General features: G+C 41.4%; 1 protein-coding gene and 1 long non-coding RNA gene across 3 annotated transcripts in view; one reads left to right on the top strand and one right to left on the bottom strand.

Annotated features, from left to right (window-relative positions):
* The first annotated feature begins 5754 nt into the window (after positions 1–5754).
* On the top strand, positions 5755–20237 carry IL1B (interleukin 1 beta). 2 transcript variants are annotated; one of them, XM_049095421.1, is made up of 7 exons: positions 5755–5961; positions 15120–15181; positions 15720–15771; positions 16865–17060; positions 17167–17328; positions 18568–18698; positions 19444–20237. In XM_049095421.1, the coding sequence occupies exons 2-7, from the start codon at positions 15135–15137 to the stop codon at positions 19651–19653; spliced, it is 798 nt and encodes a 265-aa protein (XP_048951378.1). In that variant the 5' UTR covers positions 5755–5961; positions 15120–15134; the 3' UTR covers positions 19654–20237. The 2 variants fall into 2 exon arrangements, with proteins under 2 accessions (XP_048951378.1, XP_025309701.1); XM_025453916.3 differs by lacking the exon at positions 5755–5961 and adding an exon at positions 14631–14715.
* LOC118351150 (uncharacterized) overlaps positions 17011–20354 on the bottom strand; it is a 57405-nt gene continuing 54061 nt past the window's right edge. Inside the window, exon 4 of the long non-coding RNA XR_004806031.2 lies at positions 17011–17176. This is a non-coding gene — a long non-coding RNA (uncharacterized LOC118351150). The remainder of the gene's footprint in view (positions 17177–20354) is intronic.

Here is a 20354-nt window from a genome sequence, read left to right as displayed (position 1 = left end):
CCGAAGGTGGCCCTAAACCACTGAGCCACCTGGGCTTCCCCACTTTCCAGTCTTAATGCACACATATTCACATATAACCAGTAATCCCTGTTGGACTTTCACTACTATCAGAGATTCCACGTCAATAGTAAAAAGGAGGTCACTCTCAGTGTGAAGGGAAGAAGGAGGGAGGGAGGCAAACTAGTATTTCCTGTGTCAATCATGGTTCACTTCTGTGTTAATGCTTTCACATATAGGACCTTGTTTATCTTCATAACAAACCCAAGAGATAGGTCTTGTTGTCTTCATTTCAAACATAAAGACTCTGGCCAGGAAGATGTGTGACTTTCAGAAATAAGGATAGGAGAGTAGAGCTTTATCTGATTTCTTTTTGACTCACCCACTGAATGTCTCCTAGAATCCTTCATTCCAGTCATAATTCTGCCTTTTGGTTGAGTGTTGATCATAAGCAATTTGTCATAGGAGAAGAAGAGGTGGCTAATTTTGTCATGGCCCTCTAGGAGAGGAAGGTCAGATGTGTTCCCAAACAATCACACTCAAAGCAACTCCCTACTAACCAACATGGGAGGCTTATTACTTGGGGGAGACTAAATTGAAAGGTTCTGTTCTGGGTATTGACATGATGAGTTTGTTTGCTTATTTGTAGGATTGTTTTCCTTATGACTAGCACTTAAAAGAGTTAGAGCAAACTTCCCTGTCCAGCAAACAAAGTGAGACTGAGGTGAATCCTATTGTATCTTTGATACTTTAAAATAATATCTCCTAAAAATCAATCTCAGGAAACAGGGAATCAAGGAACTTACCAGAATTCACAATCTGATTCCTGAGATCTGATTGTCCACAGGATAAAATATATGTGGTCTGACAATCAATCTGTGTCAAAGCCAATAAAGCTGCTGTGGGTTCAGAGCAAATATTGTGGGCTGATTCCCTTTTCCCCTCACCTCTACGCATACCAGTCTAGTCCCCTTGTCCTTGAAGCCATCTATAATAAGACAGTCAGGCAGGAGCCAACTCCCAGTGCTGGGACTGGCTGAGCAAGTTCCTATAAAGAACACAGCTCCTGGCTAAGATTTCAGTCCTGGGCTTCCTAAGGAGCCCAGAGTAACACCTTCCCCTCTCTCCACTTGAACACCCAGTATAGGGAGAACTCAAGCCAGAAGTTGGGTATCTGTATGGGAATCTGCAACCTACCCAATCTGCGGTTTAACCCTGGAGTAGTCTTGTTCTTCATCCATAAACTGATGTCAAGAACTCAGTAGGAGATATCTGAGCAAGAGTCCTTGGTTGCCTTAAGCCCATGTAGAGTAGAATTCTGTTGGGCAAAGTCATTCTCTAGACTGAATAAGCAATTTCAGGAGGAACTCCCAAGAAGAAGAAGTAAGAGAGGGCAGGGGAACCTACATAGATAGCCAGAGCAGCACACTCTACCAGGTGGGAGGCAAGGACACAAACCACCCCCAAAGACATTGAACTGAATGACTGATTTTTCAGACCCTACATTCTTTGGAAAGTGTAGAGTGAAACCTGAGACAGGAGCCAGCTAGCTCATCTGATCAATCTCGACTCAAAAATTACTAATCATCCACCCTGGCCTGGGGATACAGTAGAAATAAGACAAGAGGAGTATGCTCCAATTGTACCCACAGGCTAGTGGAGCCATCTGTCAGTAAACAATAGATAAGAGATAATTTCAGACAGCAAGAAGAAAATACACAGGAGTAATGTGCTAATGAGTGGCTAGAACTTTTTATTTTGGTGTAGTCCCATTTGTTTATTTTTGGTTTTGTCTCCCTTACCTGAAGAGACATATCCATAAATATGCTGCTGAAGCCTGCATCTAAGGCATCTACTGCCTTTTCCTTTTATAAATTTTATGGCTTTGGATCCTTCATGTAGGTCTTTAATCCATGTTGAGTTTATTCTTGTGTATGGTATAATACAACGGTTCTGTTTCATTCTTTTGCATGCAGCTATCCAGTTTTATAAAAAATGTAATATATTATATATATGTATATATGTTATATATGTACATATACGATGGAATATTACTCAGCCAAAAAAAAAATGAGATCTTGCCATTTGCAATAACATGGATGAACCTAAAGAGTATTATGCTAAGTCAGAGAAAGACAAATACTATACAATGTCACTTATAGGTCTGTATGTAAAATCTAAAAAAACAAAACAAAGCAAATAAACAAAAGAGAAACAGACTTGTAAATACAGAGACTAACTGGTTGCCAGAAAGGGAGTGGCTTGATGGAGCGGGTGAAATAGATGAGGGGGATTAAGAGGTCCAGTTATAAAATAAATAAGTCACAAGGATGGAAAGTACAGCATAAGGAACATAGTTAATAATACTATAAAGCATTGTAAGCTTATAGATGGTAACTACACTTATCATGGTGGGCATCAATAATGTATAGAATTGTCAAATCAGGGATCCCTGGGTGGCGCAACTGTTTAGCGCCTGCCTTTGGCCCAGGGCGCGATCCTGGAGACCCGGGATTGAATCCCACGTCGGGCTCCCGGTGCATGGAACCTGCTTCTCCCTCTGCCTGTGTCTCTGCCTCTCTCTCTCTCTCTCTCTCTCTCTCTCTCTCTCTGTGTGTGTGACTATCATAAATAAATAAAATTTAAAAAAAAAAGAATTGTCAAATCACTACGTTGTATACCTGAAACTAATAGAACATTGTATGATCCAACATTTGTAAAGAACTTATTGGGCAGCCCCGGTCGTGCAGTGGTTTAGCACCGCCTGGAGTCCAGGGCGTGATCTGGTGACCCTGGATGGAGTCCCACGTCAGGCTCTCTGCATGGAGCCTGCTTCTCCCTCTGCCTGTGTCTCTGCCTCTCTCTCTCTCTCTCTCTCTCTGCATCTCTATGAATAAATAAATAAAATCTTTAAAAAAAAAAAGAACTTATTAAACTCAACAGCAAGGAAACAAACAATCCAATTATAAAATGGGCAAAAGACATGAACAGAAATTTCACAGAGGAAGACATAGACTATAAAAATTTAACATTTTTTTTAAATGGTTGGAATTGGAGACAGAGAATGAAAGCTGTGGGGGGGGGGGGTTGTCAAAGGAGACTTTGATGAGAAAAAGACAGACCAACTTGCAAGGGGTTTATCTTGAGATAAGACCGCCAAGTCAAGGATGAGACAGAAGGCCTACGTGCTGCATGTGATGAGCAACAGAAAGAGGGCTGAGGGATGAAGAAAGTGCCAGCAGGGCTGGGCTATGTGAGCCTTGGAAGCGCCTCAGAGAAGGAGACACCACCTAAACTAGCCAATGACATCACAGTGGGGCATACTGAGGTCATGGATCCACCCCAAACCCAAGGACATAGGGGGAGCCTTTCCCCTAAAGAGGGGTATCTAGAGTCCATTACAAACACAGTTATGAACTCTATGCTCCCCAGTCCATAAGCATTATGCAACTACAGACATGGACAGGCCTCAACTGAAGGCAAACAATGTTAGCCACCTGGACTAGCCGAGGGTGAGCCACTCAGGTACTCAGAGCCCTCCTGTGATTGATTCCCCAATGCACACACTGAGTCACTCCCCTTCGTATCATGTCTTGAGGCAGGGGCCCCCATACTCATTTCTTTATGCCTCCCTTTGCACAGTACAAACCTTCCTGATGCTCTGCTGAAGTAGACTTCTGGGGAGAGGGAAGATGAAGTTGGGCTCCTAAAGGGAAGGCCAGTGGTGAAGATTCTGTACAGACAAAATTTCCCTTCTCTTCTAGGTTTGTTCACTGGTCTAATAGTTAAATTGACATAAGACAGATTAACAGGAGAAAAGCAAACTTAATTTCATTTGTATAGGAGCCCCATAAAAATATAAGACAGTCAGGCAATGGAGGGTTTATGTATGCCATTCTGAGCTAGGGAAAGGGAGAGGGGCCTGGGGCTTCAGAGGGCAATTCACAGGCAAATAAGAAGAGCAGGTGTTTGGTAATCAGATGTTTGCCTTGCCATGCAGAAAAGTCTTTCAGATAAAATTTCCCTCTGGTAACAACCCTCTCTCTGTTACAGGCCACTTATCTAAATTATTTTAGGTAGTTACAAGAGAGGTAACAAGCTGAGCTTAGAGCCTAATTGCCTTCAGCCCAAAATAATCCACATGCCAAGTTAGTTCATTCTGAATGACACATTCTACTCCTTTTAATTCATCCACCACACACAACATGCCCGGGTTTCAGTAGGGGTCAAATTTGCCTTATATCCAACTATGAGGACAGAAACAGATATGTATCTCCCTGGATGTGTTCCCAGTGATGACCTTCTGAGAGTCCCTAAGACACTGTCTCAGAATCCTCCCTCTGACTTTCACCTCAGGCTACCACATTCAGACTGCTGCTTGTGACATTCATTCATTCATTCATTCATTCATTCATTCATGTCAATCAAACTGCACCTGCACCGAGAATCAGCTACCTGCTGGACACTGCTCTAGTGTCTGGGAATACTGCAGTGAGCAAAGGCACCCAGGCCCCTATTCTCAGGGACCATTCATGAGGTGGTTGCTTTGCTGGGCACACAATGCCTCCTAACTGCTTCTGTCACATCAGCCCTGGAGAGGGGATGTCACCCTCCCTTAAATCTCTGAGACCAACTTCCTGCCTTCAATGAGGCTAGCTGCTTGAAGAGGAAAGAAGGGAATTAATACTGCCATGGGCAGTGTGGCTACCCCCAGACCATGTCCAGGGCCTCCTTCCCTGCCTCATTCCTGATGTTTCTCACTCCCAGTTTCCCCACTTCTATACCCCAACTCCCCCCACCAAGGTGAGTTCCAGGAAGGTCCAAGGCCCAGGATCCTGGCCCTAGTTGCCATGAGGCCTAACAGAGAAAGATTAACCACTCACCCACCAGGGCCCTCCTCCTGTCCCAGCATCCTCTGTCCCCTGTCCCCTGTCCCCAGGATGTCTGACAGTGAATATCCATTTCTTTCAAGGTTTCAATCCAGACAGCAACAATGACCACATGAAGACACTAGTCCACAGCCCAGTTTGCCAAGGCCAGCCTAGTTCTTTCCTACAGTCCTTTGTCCAGAGTGAGGAGGCTCTGCCTCATGCCTTTCCTGGCACTCTCAGGTCCTCCCTCTGCTCTGCAGTAAACAATCCTTCCAACATGAACCCACAAATTCCCAAACAGCATATCAGTGTGCAGCCTAGAGCATCCTCAGTTCACAGAGAGCCAAATCATATGTTTCTCTCCTTCCTCTCTCGTGGCCACGTCCCTGAGCACATGTAGAGGAAAGGGTAGACAACCCTCTGTGGCAGTTTATACACTTCATAACACTTGCCATATTCTGCCTTAAATTGTAGGCATTTGCAAAAACGCTTTAAGGATGAGTACCATGTCTTGTATAGTTTTGTTCTCCTTTCTCTGTGTACACGCACACACACACACACACACGCACACACAAATACACCTTACATTTTGAAATGATGGAAGTCATTTCAAAAGCTACTTATCCTGATGTATTATCACTTCTGATTTTATCTTTCTGGAACTCCCAAATTCTCAGAGGAATTTGGAAAAGTCCTCAATACTTCAAAACTGCCTTTTGGGGGAAAATGGGAGTGTCTCTTCAAAAATTTACCTCCTGAGGCAATTCTGGTGAAACACAGAGCAAGAGAACACTATCACAGCTCTTATCACCTCCCTATCCCGAACACTATCACAGCTCTTATCACCTCCCTATCCCAGAAAACTTCATAAAAAGCTGAGGATTCCCCCAGAAGAGCAGATGGACACTGACTCTGACTAAAGCCAGCAAGGTGTTCATTGTGCCTTTGTGGCAGGAACTACACTTCTCCAAGAGAACAGCACCCTTGGTCAGGCCCAGAAATCTCTACGAGTCTTTGGGGCCTACCTGCCACCTCTATTATCAATAAGGCTGCTTACTGAGGAATTCATTCAGAGCTGAACATTGCACTTCTGGTGAGTCTCTGTTTTTGATCTAAGATATTCTTTTCTAAGGAAATAGAGGAAAGTTGCTTAAGATGGAAGCCATGAGAGTGGCAGCATGATCATTCCTGACTTTCCTTCATTTGGTCAGCCAACATTCATGGAACACTGTCATGTGCCAGGCATAGAGATAAGAGCTATAATCCCATTCTTGCAACAGGTATGTTACTAGTAAGGGAGATGAGCAAATAAAACATAATGAGGGAGGTTTGTAAAGGGTATTAGAGGCACACAGCACAGAGGAAGGGCACCTATTCTAGCTTGAGAAGGAGCATATCATGGAGGAGGCAAAGTATGAACTGAGTTTTGAAGGATTAGGCAATGGACAAACAAAGAGGAGAAGAAGGGTCCAGGTAAAAAGAACAGGTTTTGCAAAAGCACAGAGGCTAGAAAGAATATTATTGCATTCAAGGGAGTACAAATAGTTTGGGAGAGCTCAAGTGTGCAGTAGGAGAGGAGAGCAGGGGATTTCATGGTGGACTTTGCTTGCCATGCTCAGGAGCTTGGACTCCTCCATGAAGAAGATAGGGAGTCAATGATAAGATGTGAGCACAGGCTTCATGTCACCAGATTTGCTTTGTAGAAACATCCCTGTAGCTGATGTATAGGGAATGGATGGGTGGGGTTTCCATGTCAGCAAGCAAACCAATTAGGAGATGATTTAAATGACCTAGGTAAGAAGGAAGAATGGCTTGAATTATAATGATGAAGATGGAGAGAAATGGTCAAATCCCAGGCAGTCAGGAAGTGCTCTAAAAAGACCTATTCGAAGAACTGATGGTGGTTAATGAATGAATGGATGGGTGAGTACTTGGGTGGCAGTGACTGGGATACTTTCTGGTGACATGGCTTATCCAGTGAGAGAGGCAGTGGAGTACAGAGAGTGAAGGGCTTCTCCTTTTTAGTTTAAATACTTTTGTATTATTTGAAACTCTCAAAATGAGCAGGTATATTAACAAAAAGCCTAAGAAGGATATTTTTTAAATCACTACCAGTTCTAACATATAACTTTCTGCTTGCACATGTCATTAGTTAACTTTCATAAATCATTTCTGGAACTATCATATCAAACATCCTCCCTTGTGAAAACCTACTTTGAAAAATGGGTCATGTGTGGCAGCTTCATAGATTCATTACTACATATTGGAAGAGTTTCCAACCCTCTATTACCAAGGAGAAAAAGGAATCCCAAGTCAGAGGTTGCTGAATTCTGGAATATCTATCCATTGTATTGAATTATGGGCAGAATTTTTATAATATCTTTATACAGTCAGACTTTCTTATTCCACATTGCTCAGTAATTAGGTGAGACCAACCACCTAGAGTCTGGGTCATAGTCTTGACCATTGCACCCAACAAATCCTGAGTGGCTTTGCTAAGACCTTTCTATTCCCAGAAGATAGAAAACTCAGTTCCAGCCAACAAGGAGGAAGTAATTGAAGAAGTGAAATTAATTTAAGTCCTGGAAGGAAATGGCCAAATCACATTTAATTATGTAATAATCAGCAAGTAGAATACACACACCACAGACAGTTTAGGAGAGAAGTATTTCATCACAGATTTTAGGAGCAAAGTATTTTTAAGCATTACTTTTTTTAAAGCGTACGATTCCAGGGGTAGTAACTCCAAAGAGATTTTTTTGACAGTGCTATAACAAAATCTTAAAGAAAAAGGAAAGGATAAAGGAAATCAAACAAGAGAGCTGCAGGTGAGAACATGGAAAAGAATAAGGAAGAAACTCAGAAAACAGAAGAGAGAGAACTAAACACCCAATCTGGAAAGTCCCAATGCTACCCTGAGAGAAGGAGAAAGAAGAAAATTCACACAACATGTCACAGCCAGGTGGGAAAAGGAGGAAGGACAAGGGAACAGAGTTTACCCTAATCCTAAGAGGACAGTGTGGAAACATTTATGGGCAGAGATGCAGAGATACGTCAATCTGCCAAGCTAATGTCATTTAGAATATAATTTTTTTAAGATATTTATTTTTTTTATTCATGAGAGACACACAGAGAGGCAGAGACATAGGCAGAGGGAGAAGCAGGCTCCATGCAGGGAGCCCAATGTGGGACTCGATCCCAGACTCCAGGATCACACCCTGAGCCAAAGGCAGATGCTCAACCACTGAGCCACCCAGGCATCCCCCTTTAGAATATAATTGAATTATTGAGAAAGAAGTCTGCAGATGAACACTGTGGCCAGCATAAAACAGGAGCAAAAAAATGCTTGTAACAACTAAAAGTGATTTAAAAAAAAAAAAAAAAGGATCTGGTTTAGGTTCAACTAAACCATGTTTGAGTCATGGTTTCAGTATTTACTAGTTGTTTGTTTGGTCTTAAGTTATCTGTCAGTCTTGGTTTTCACATAGGTGAAATGGGTCAATACTATCTACCCTAAAGTTTGTTGCAAAAATTAAATAAGACAATAAAAAAAAAAGTGCCTGGTACTCAATAAAGGACAGGGTTTTTTTTTTAGTATTGTTTCTAAATTTATATCCAAGAAATATGGTCTAACACAATGATATAACACAGGGGCCTGTATCCTATGACCTGCAGACCAAATCCAGTTAAGCCCACTGATTTATGTATTATCTATCTACACTTTCTCACAATAATGGCAGGCTTGAGTAGTTACAACAGACACACTATGACCCACAAAAGCCTAAAATATTTACTATCTGGTCCCTATACATAATGTTTCCAGACTCCTAGTATAAGTATCATGAGAGCCCTGTGTTTGTGGTTATCTTTTACCCATTATGTGTAAGAAAAGATATAGAATAGAAATGTCCTGGCATCCACCTCACATACCAAAGGGCTTTTACTGTTGAATCCAAAGGAAGGACAAGTTTTCATTGGCCTTTCAGAGATGGAATAATGACTTAGCCAATAGAGAGAAGTCTCTGCAGACCACATATCTCACTAGGCTCAGCAGCTTGATCATATGTTTGAGTCTTTCTTGTTCTAGACCAGGGAGGAGAATAGAGCAACCTTGGAACCTGCCTGTCTGCTCTGAGTAACTGGATCCAGGAGAGGGGCAGACTCCATGGAGAGGATGCTATAAGAGGAAGAGCAGAGGTCTCAAAACTAAAATTAGACTCTCCAATCTGAAATAACCCCTCAAACAGAAAGAATAGGAGAGAGGTATCCATGGAGACAACCATGGCTACACAGGACATTGTAAATACTTTAAGATACCAGAAAGACCCATAGAAATGGTGGAAAGACATGACAGACTTAAGAATAGTATTAGGGAGTCAATGCCAGGATAAGATGAGACTTGGAGAAAATGGTGGGGATAGTCATGGCTTAATGCTTTTCTGTGCAAACAGTCAACAAAAATGAAATGGCCTATGACAGAGACTCGATATTACTATAATTACACATGATAATATAAGAACTAACCCACGATTATTTTCTCTTCTTATTCAAAATGATCGAAGACCATTTGGGTGAGGCCAATCTTGTTAAAAGAGGCTAGAAGCTTAAGATCAGACATAAGACAGTACCAAGGCACTTGCTGTTCTGAATAAATGCCAGTCTCTTGTCTTGAAGAAATGATCTGCCAGTGTAGAGGGTAACTTGCAGATGAGAAGGGCTTGAGTGACTCAAAAGCTGAAGAATCCCCCCCAAAACTTTTGACTCCATCCTGGCATTGCCAACTTGTCGCTTCTGCTTGTTCCATTTCCTTGAGTTTGCATTGCAAAACTAAATCACTACATCATCACTCTTCCAGGCCCTCCCCCAGTGCAACTGTTTCTGTAGTGAGACATTTTCTGTTGATTAGGGACTAGAAGGAAGTGCTGTGGCCTGAGTAGTCTCCTTGAAAAGACAGGATTTGATACATGCATTTTGCAACATGCTTGCCTGACACAATAAGAAGTTTCACTTCCTGAGATGGACAGGATGCTGCCAGGTTTGGGGTCCAGGCTGGGATGAGACATGGCCGAACCATAGAAATTACTACGTCACGGGGCATTGCCTCATGGCTCCAAAATTTCCCTTGAGCAAAATGGATAGTAACTTATGCACCCTAGATGCTAAAAGATGGAGAAGTAGACTCAAGATTCCTGACCTCAATCTCAAATCCTTAGAAACAGATTAGATTAACTCAGAAATGATACCTCAGTCTTTTGCATACTGCCTTTCTGTCACTGGCTTTCATCCTCCTTCACTCAACTTCTAACCACATCAACAGACTAAAGGCATCCTTGTGTTCTCTGTCAGGAGAGCCCAGACTGCTGTCAGATCTCCATGTCTTGCTGACTCCAGCATAAAGACTCTGAGCAAGGTGATAGTTTCTTCAATGAAGTTTGGGGACCACTGCTTAATTTACAAAGTGAAGTCTATGGAGGCAAAACAGAAAAATCCCTCACACTCCTTAGACAGGACCTCTAAAGTGTCTGTAGAGCCAGACACCCAAGTTTATGAGGGCTCAGAGTTGAGACCTGGCTGTTGATTACCAAACTCACAAGAAATTGATGCATTGGATGGGATGCAGCTTCAGATTCCCTGTGGAACATATAACTTACCAAATATGGCATTCTTGTGTCTACTTTCCTGATATCAAGATACTAGGAGCCAAATTAAGAATCAGAAGGCTGCTTGGTGAGCCAGTGTGCTGGGCAATCCTTGCCCCATGTTAGAGTCTATTTCCCTTCTACCTGGAAAATCAGGGTCTCTGTCCCATGGACGACACAGAACAAGCACAGTACCTGACACATAGTAAGCACATGATCATTTAAGGGAAAATCTGTCAAATTCCTGCTTACCCACACAGGCAAGAAACTTTTGCTGCCTCAGTTTGCATGCCAGCTACTACACCAGACCCAGGTCTGAGAGTTCACAGCTTCCTAAGGGAACCAGATAAGTCAGCAAGGTTTTAATTCAATGCAGTAAGTGCTGTATTATAGATGTGCCAAAAGGGGTGATGAAGGCCCCATTCCTAGGCTCCATACACAGTTCATGATCTGGTCATTCAATTATTCTACAAATGTGAAGGCTACCCTGGAGCAGTTCCCTGGGTGGGCACTCTGCTGGTCTCTGAGTTCAATAAAAGCTGGTGTATTTTAATACACTAACAATGAAATATCTAAAAGAGAAATAAAGAAAAGAATCCCATTTATGTGGGAACAATAAACAATAAATAAATAGGAATAAAATAAATAAAACAATAAAATAAAGAGGAATAATTTAACCAAGAAGGTGAAAGATCTCTACACTGAAAACTATGTGATATTAATGAAAGAATTAAAGAAAATACAAATAAATGGAAAGATGTCCCAAGTTCATGGATTAGAATAATTAATACTGGGATCCCTGGGTGGCACAGCGGTTTAGTCCCTGCCTTTGGCCCAGGGCACGATCCTGGAGACCTGGGATCGAATCCCACGTCGGGCTCCCGGTGCATGGAGTCTGCTTCTCCCTCTGCCTACGTCTCTGCCTCTCTCTCTGTGTGTGTGTGACTATCACAAATAAATAAAAAATTTTTTTAAAAAAAGAATAATTAATACTACTAAAATGTCCATACTATTTAAATCCATCTATTAAAAAATCCATCTATAGATTCAATTATTATTTATTATTACAATTATTTTATTCTTATTATTAAATTATTAAAATTCCAGTGGCATATTTTACAGAAATAGAAAAAAACAATCCTGGAGCACCTGGGAGGCTGTCATTGAGTATCCAACCCTTGATTTCGGCTCAGGTCATGATCTCAGGGGCTGTGAGATTGAGCCCCACATCAGGCTCTATGCTGGGTGTGGAGCCTGCTTGAGATTCTCTCTCTCTCTCTCCCTCTCCCTCTGCCCCTCCCCTACCTTCTCATGCTTTCTTTTTCTTTTTCTTTTTTCTTTAGAAAGACAGAGGAAGGAAGGAAGGAAGGAAGGAAGGAAGGAAGGAAGGAAGGAAGGAAGGAAGGATCCTAAAATTTGTGTGGAACCAAAGACCTGAATAGCCAAAGTAATCTTGAGAAAGAAGAACAAAGGTGGAGACATCACGCTTCCTAATTTCAAACTAAACTACAAAGCCATAATGATCAAAACAGTATGGTAATGGCATAAAAACAGACATGTAGACCAAAGGAACAGAACTGAGAGTCCAGAAATAAGTCCATGCATATATGGCCAGCTAATATTTAATAAGGGAGTCAAGAATACTCAATAGAGAAAAGATAGTCTTTCTAATATATGATGTTGGGAAAACTGGATATTCACATGCAAAAGGATGAAATTGGAGACCCTTATCTTGTACCACTTACAAAAATTAGTTCAAACTATATTAAAGACTTAAAAGTAACACCTGAAACTGTAAAGCTTCTGCAAGAAAATATAGGGGAAAAGCTCCTTGACACTAGTCTTGCTGATGGCTTTTTGAATATGACACCAAAAGCACAAGCGAAAAAAAGCAAAAATAAACAATGGGGCTATGTTACACTAAGCAGCTTCTGCACAGAAAAAAAAAAAAATCAACAAAACCAAAAGGTAACTTCAGAGTAGAAGTTATTTGCAAATCATATTATAGGTAAGGGGTTAATATCAAAAATATATAAAGAACTCCTATAACTCAATAGCAAAAATAAATAAATAATCCAATTTTAAAATGGGCAGAGGACCTCAAAAGACATTTTTCCAAAGAAGACATTAAAATGACCAAAGCTACATGAAAAGATGCCTAACATCACTAATCATCAAGGAAATTTAATTGAAAGCATGAGAAATAATTGCCTCACACCTTTAGAATGGCTATCATCAAAAAGATAGGCAATAACAAGTTTTGCTGAGGCTACAGAGAAAGAGGGACCTTATGGGGATCCCTGGGTGGCTCAGCAGTTTAGCACCTGCCTTCAGCCCAGGGCATGATCCTGGAGTCCCGGGATCAAGTCCCACGTCAGGCTCCCTGCATGGAGCCTGCTTCTCCCTCTGCCTGTGTCTCTGCCTCTCTCTCCCTCTCTCTGTGATCTCATGAATAAATAAATCATATCTTTAAAAAAAAGAAAAGAAAAAGGGACCTTAGAACATTGTTGGTGGGAATGTAAATCGGTGCAGCCTTTATGGAAAATAAACAATATAGAGGTTACTCCAAAAATTAAAGCTAGAACTACCATATGATACAGAATTCCCCCTTCTAAGCACATATCCAAAGGAAATGAAATCACTGTCTCAGGCATCTGCACTCTCACATTCATTGCAGCTTTATTCACAACAGCCAAGACACAGAAATAACCTCAATGTCAATCAACAGCTGAATGGGTTAAAAATATGATATATAAAGGAATATTTCAGTCACAAAAAAAAAAAAAGAAGAAGAAGAAGGAAATCCTGCCACTTGTGCATATGGATGGACCTTGGGGGCATTACACTAAGTGAAATAAGTCAGACAGAAAAGACAATTGCTTTATTATTTCACCTATATGTGGAATCTTAAAACAAGCAAACAAAAAGAAAAAAGGCAAACTCATAGTAACAGAGAAAAGAATGGGAATAGTTTGGTCAAACTTCAAGTTATAAGATGAATAAGTTCTAGGAATCTATTATACAACATGGTGACTGTTGTTAACTATACCATATCATATACTTGAAAGTGGCTAAGGGGTAGATCTTAAATGCTCTTGCCATAAAAAGATAAATATGTACAATTACGTGAGCTGATGGGTATGCTGATTAACCTATTGTGGTCATCTTTTTACAATGTGTATGTATAGCAAACCATTGTGTTGTACACCTTAAACAATCTTTTTAAATTATATCTCAATAGACCTGGAAAAAAACAGTCTAATAACTCTTGGAAATATTAAGAGATATAGTCACAGCTGGATATTCTTTTAAAAAATATTCTATTTTTCAAAGTTAGGAGAAAAATGATTTTAGGCAGAAAACATCTTGTCTGCAATTTAAAAAGTGACTGTGATCCTGAAACCTTGACTTATTCACAATCTTTTCAAATACATTCTCAATCCAGGCTTATTCACTGTTCATCAAGTATTGATACAGATTGCATGTGTAACTGGCTAGGGTCCCAGCACCTGGTCTGAAAGAGTTGAATGAGCTTATCTGCAAGGTTCCCCCCATCCCATTAGAAGCCTGAACCCCTGCACAACTATATTTTTTCTGTCCCATCCTAGGAGGTCAACTATCTTTTCAGGGGCTCCTGTAATTGACCTCAAGCTCCCAAAGTAGAGAACAGCACCCTTAGTTCAGACTGGAATGGTTACCATCACTTCTTTATACCCCTTAATCCATCTCCAGGTTCTCTGAAAGGCTCCTAAATGTAAGTGCAATGCATGAGTGAGGGAGCCTGTTTGTATAGGTGTCTGTGTGTCTTCCACTTTGTCCCAGAGACCCTAAATTAAAATATTATTCAAACCTAGGAAAATCCTGTCTTTTAATATTAACATCATTTGTGTAACAGTTGTCAAAAAAAACAATATAGATTTGCATAATGACACATTTGAGAAAATGTGTCATCATTTGCTACCACTTGCCCTTCATGCGCTAGACAATTATTTCAGTTTAATCTACCCTAGAAGTTTCCACTGGTCCTCTTCTTTTTTTTTTTTTAACTTGGTTGTGAAATTGTTAACCGACCAGGAAATTTCTCAGCTATCTACTTCTGCTTTTAAAGAGTATAAAAGTTAGGTAGAAATTGGCAAACAGCATAGCTCGTCGAGGTACAGTGGTCTACTCCAGGATTCTGTTCTCTCCAGCCAGTCTTCACTATTCAGGTACAACTTGAACTAACTCTTCTTTATGACTGGGTTCCAGTCAAGTCTCTCTGTCTCTGTCTGTCTCTTTCTCCCTCTCTCCCTTCCTCTCTGCCTGAGATTATGGCTATGATTTGTGAAAATTTCTGGGAACGAGTATTGCTTATGTAGCAGCTTGACAACTGAGAAATCAGTGTCAAAGCCTCTGCTCCAGATCTAACAAATATACTCTTGGTTTGGGTTTGGTTTAGCAAATGTTTCCTCTGCACCCAAAGGAAGGTTCTTTCATGCATTCACTCATTCATTTAAAGATTGTTTCTTTACATGCCTGCCATGTACCAGGTGCTAAGGGAAACTCACATATGAAGGCAGCCCTGGGGGAGACTGGCCTGGCAGGAATCATTTATTTTCTCCTCTTTACGCAGGTTTCTAAAGCAGCCATGGCAGCAGTACCCGAACTCACCAGTGAAATGATGGCTTACTCCAGGTCAGTGAGGTGATTGAGATTAGCCATATGAGTAGAGCTCCTCTTTCAAGAGTGGGGTGTTATCTGTGCTTGGAGACCAGATCTGTTCTCCAAACTTCCTCTTCCAGTGGCAAGCAGGGCTCTAGGTTAACATGGTTTAAAGACTGATTTCCCACTGCAAGTCTAGCCTTTCTTTGGACCCATAGGCTATCTACATGTTGTTGCTGCAAGGGTCCCTGCAAATGGCAAATAGGAAAAAGAGATTACAAGTGAACAATACAGGCAACCTTTTGGCAAAGTTTGGCTTGAGAGAGAAGAAAAGCTCAGATGTTAAGTGGATGAAGGATAGGTCTCAGGATCCAACAGGTAGTATCTAGGATATCTGCCCTGCCTCCTACGCCATTCCATGCATATCACCATAAAACTTGCCAGCAGCTTTTAGCAACTTTAAGGGACATACTATTTGTAGTTTCCTATTAACAGTGAAGACGGTTTGGGGGGAAGGAAAAAGAACTTGTCTGAGAGACATACTTGAACAATCTCTCTGGTTTTATTACAGTAACAATGAGAATGACCTATTCTTTGAAGCTGATGGCCCTGGAAATGTGAAGGTGAGACCATGGGCTTAGCTCACAACACCTGGAGGTACTCTGATATGGGAGAGGCTCCAGGAAAAGGGTTCTGGGCTACCTTGTTTCCAGGGTATTTTGTAATGAAAGGACTTTCATCTCTTGCAGTAAGACAGATGCAGATGGCACTGCATGCTGACTTGGTCACTACACCACTCCCACAATCACTTACTATGGCTTGGTGATGATGGCCATGCTTGCACAGGGTGGAGGGATGGCAGTGATGATAAAGCTTGCTGGTTTTTTGTTAGGAAAGCAGCCAAGGCTCCAATGCAAATTTGATTCTCCTTTTAGGAGAAGATTCAGCCTACATAAATCACTTAAGTCCTTGGGAATTAATGTATATCTGCTCCCCTTTAAAAGTAGAATAGTTTTTTGCTCCCAGATTTCTGGGCAGGAACTTCTCTCATACTCAGCTTTCCTCTGTGTTGTTAGAGGCCTCTTTAACTATCTGTTGAGTATCCAAACCATTATCATGGTACCAGGGCAACCTCACTTAAGCCTTCACATAGTTACGCCAGTTCTATGAATAATGGGAAGTTTCTCTGAATAATGGGAAAGTGGAAACATATTTCACAAATAGTAACCACTTTTAAAGTATTTGTAGAATGCTTATAAGACAGTGTTTAGGAAAAAAGAAAGAACTTGTATAGAATAATTAAAAACTTGTTGAATGAGCATAGATGAATATAAAATGTTATGATCATCATTGCCATGAAAAATTAAATACAAAGTGTTAAAGCATTACGGATACAAAAAGACATAGAGGTTAAGAAGGTGTAAATTTATGGTTAGGTGGAACAGTGTATAAAAAAGATAAATGAGGTAGACATGTGTCTTATTCTAAAAGAACACCATATAGGCCATCAGAAAACCTATAGTTCTGGTTTTGAATCTGCCTCTAACTTGCCACATGCCCTCTGATAAATCACTTAACCTCTCTAGGCTTCAGAGAGAAGAGAGTTTAACATTAGAAGCTCAGTTATTTCCAAGGCCCCTTCAGCCTCTCTGATGTAAAAAACAGGAGTTCTCTGGCCTGACCACCTTAACAAACTCTTCCTTGGTCTCTCCACAGTGCTGCTGCCAAGACCTGAACCACAGTTCTCTGGTAGATGAGGGCATCCAGTTGCAAGTCTCCCACCAGCTCTGTAACAAGAGTCTGAGGCATTTCGTGTCAGTCATTGTAGCTTTGGAGAAGCTGAAGAAGCCCTGCCCACAGGTCCTCCAGGAGGATGACCTGAAGAGCATCTTTTGCTACATCTTTGAAGAAGGTATTTACTGTGTATGCTTGGATGTTCTCCAATAATTTCTGCTGCCTTCTATCATCTGGCCTGCTCTTCTGATTTTCTTCCTCAACATGTGTGCTCCACATTTCAGAACCTATCATCTGCAAAACAGATGCGGATAATTTTATGAGTGATGCAGCCATGCAATCGGTGGACTGCAAGTTACAGGACATAAGCCACAAATACCTGGTGCTGTCTAACTCATATGAGCTTCGGGCTCTCCACCTCAATGGGGAAAATGTGAACAAACAAGGTAACGGGGGACATCTTGACTCCTTTCTTGGCTCCCTGGCTGCTTGCTAATTCTCCACATTTTTAACAAAGTAGAACAATAAGGCGAATTATGGACATAACTAAAAAAACATAAAATAATGAATATATAAACTTTTCATTTGGGTCCCAGCAATGACACCAGATTGACCAGAACACCCTTAGTGTGTTCATTTCTCAGCAAGAGATGGGATTCTGAGAAATTAGAATGCTCAAGCACATCCTGGACCATTGTCTAGCCAAGTCTTTGAATGATAGTGCAATGTCAATCCTTCCATTAGAAAGGGGTCATTTGATGGACATGACCTAACTGCCTGTGGGTCCCTTTTTCCTGCTGTTGAGGTTAAAACTAGAATGGTGAAGAGATAATGTGTCCATCCTCATTCCAACCCTGTCCCCTTAACCCTAACATCCTTTCCGCCCAATACCAGATGGTTCCTTGTAGGGAAATTTTACTGACAAGTAGGAGCTTATTTCTCTATTTTAACTAGCAAATGTCTCAAGTCTAGAGAGCCCATTAGTTGTGGAAATCTGCCTGGCACCTTGCCACTGTGGCTGAAACCTGCATGCAGGAGTGCAGCCAAGGGAGTAGATGAAGGGAGCAGCCTGTTCTCTTCCAAGGCTGCTGACCTTGGAGAAAGGCATCTCAGTCAGGCCAGGACAAAACTGTTTCTTTAGAACTGGGTTGTGAGCATGACCTCAAGGCCCCCAGATGAGATGGCTGTGACTAAGGAAGATAAAATGAGTCTCTTTGGAGCCCTTTTACCCAGCTAAGCCTCCCCTCTCCCAAGTTCTTCCCACTTGTTGTTCCATGTTCCTGAAACAGATTTATCCCTGATATCTTTCAGGAACCCTGATCTACCTCTTTTCTTGCCTTTCACATTGATCAAATTGTTTTGCTCATGTGGTTGGGCACACCACTGACCAGTCATGAAACGGCTTCCTTCCTTCAGTTTTTAAAACTTAGACTCCCTAATTCTTCATTGCCATATGATGAGGCTTTAAGAAACCCCCAGACATTCTTTGGAGAAAAGAATCAACCAACTAACCCTGCTATTGCCTATGAGAAGCCAAGTTATCCTATCTGTTAGGCCATGGGGACCTCAGTGTGGGCTCTCACAGAAGATGTTAATTGTATGAGTCCTGGGTTTGGGGTCTAGTAGCTGGGCTAACCCTGCACTGCTATGTGTTCCTGACCACAAGGCCCCCTTCTTTTCCCTAGTGGTGTTCCACATGAGCTTTGTGCACGGGGATGAAAGTAATAACAAGATACCTGTGGTCTTGGGCATCAAACAAAAGAATCTGTACCTGTCCTGTGTGATGAAGGATGGAAAGCCCACCCTACAGCTAGAGGTGAGTGAGTACGAGTGGCTAAAGGCTTCCCAGGCTCCTCTCAAACAAGCTTAGCCCTCACTTACTTCCAAGACAACCACTTTTCCCCCCAGGAAATCTGGGAGATCTACTTGATAATTCTGCATAAATGTCAACAAATTTAATATAATTGTTAAATGTATGCAACTTCCACCTCCACCACAGAAAATTAAGTCATTTTTCTGATATTATGTCCTGGCATTGTTACCACCTAACAGATTATACAATGTTAGGGTTAGAAGGATTATAACATTGTTGGAGTTACTCCATTTGATAAATGACACCTTGGGAAATTAATCAATTCAAGGGAGCTATCACTTGTCATCTCCTCCACTCCCAAAATCACCTTCCCCTCTCCTGACAACCAGCTGTCCCAGCAAAAGTTTCATGTCTAGTCATTGTGAAGTCATTCTAGCCAGGGCCATATGGAAAAATACAGCAAAAGTCGCTGGAAAGCTAGCTACTCTTAGAAATTTTAATCTAATTCTCACTTTTTAATAAAATTCCCACCTATATTTTGCTCCCTATCATTTGATACTAAGTTTCAGAAAAGAGTAAGAGCTCTTTCAATCACTACACAGAAAATTGGGGCCACAAAGATAAATCGGGAGTCTGGATCCTGGTCCTATGATTCCTCAGTTTCCTCTCTAGCTGAACTAGAAAATAACCTCACCAGAGTGTCTTTGTCCCTTCCCTGATAAAAATTGTTATTTCTGTTTTGTTGCAGAAGGTAGACCCCAAAGTCTACCCAAAGAGGAAGATGGAAAAGCGATTTGTCTTCAACAAGATAGAAATCAAGAACACAGTGGAATTTGAGTCTTCTCAGTACCCTAACTGGTACATCAGCACCTCTCAAGTCGAAGGAATGCCTGTCTTCCTAGGAAATACCAGAGGTGGCCAGGATATAACTGACTTCACCATGGAATTCTCTTCCTAGAGACCTGTACCCAGAGAGTCCACAAGTGCTGGGTAACCCTTAGGGCTGATGGAAAGGGAGTAGAAGGGTTTTAAATGTGGCCTCAGGCTGAATTTCACTATTATCTAATAAGTGCACAGCTGCCTTCCCTAAATCACTGCTAAGATTTCTTGTCCACCAGCCAAGCGGAATAGCCCCCTTCCCAGGGCCAATCCCTCTGCTGAGTCAGGTCTCTTTATCTCTTCTACTCATCTGAAGCTAGCCTGGCAGAAGTCATTATACATCAGGTTCCAAGAAACCCTCCTTTGTGCCCAGCTTCTGATGAACAACCATTGAACTATTTATTTATTTATTTATTTATTGGTGGGTTAATCTATTTAGTTTAAGTCAAGAGGGGCAAGAAGCATCAGTGTCCATGAAAAAGCCCACTTGTCATAGCTCTGAAGTGAATTTAATTTCCACTGGTGTGCCATCTTTATATCAAGTCCTTTTGCCAAGGCTGAAAAAATGTATAAGCTCAGATTGTTTAAATAGGAATATTTATGAATGATTATGTATGATCACACTGCTTCCATGATTCTGAAATAAATTTCACTGAAAAACAATTTTTTTCTGTGTGGTAATTCATCGCCTTTTCTTGAATCTCACACAGAAGAGTCAAGATAAATGGGGCCATAAGAGGTCTTCTTGAGACACAAGAAGTCCACTCCTCATCACTGAGC

This window comes from Canis lupus, chromosome 17 (assembly GCF_003254725.2).
Source record: "Canis lupus dingo isolate Sandy chromosome 17, ASM325472v2, whole genome shotgun sequence".
In the NCBI taxonomy this organism is placed as follows: domain Eukaryota; kingdom Metazoa; phylum Chordata; class Mammalia; order Carnivora; family Canidae; genus Canis; species Canis lupus.
Note: the sequence above shows the minus strand (reverse complement) of the source record. Positions and strands in the feature narration are given on the sequence as shown.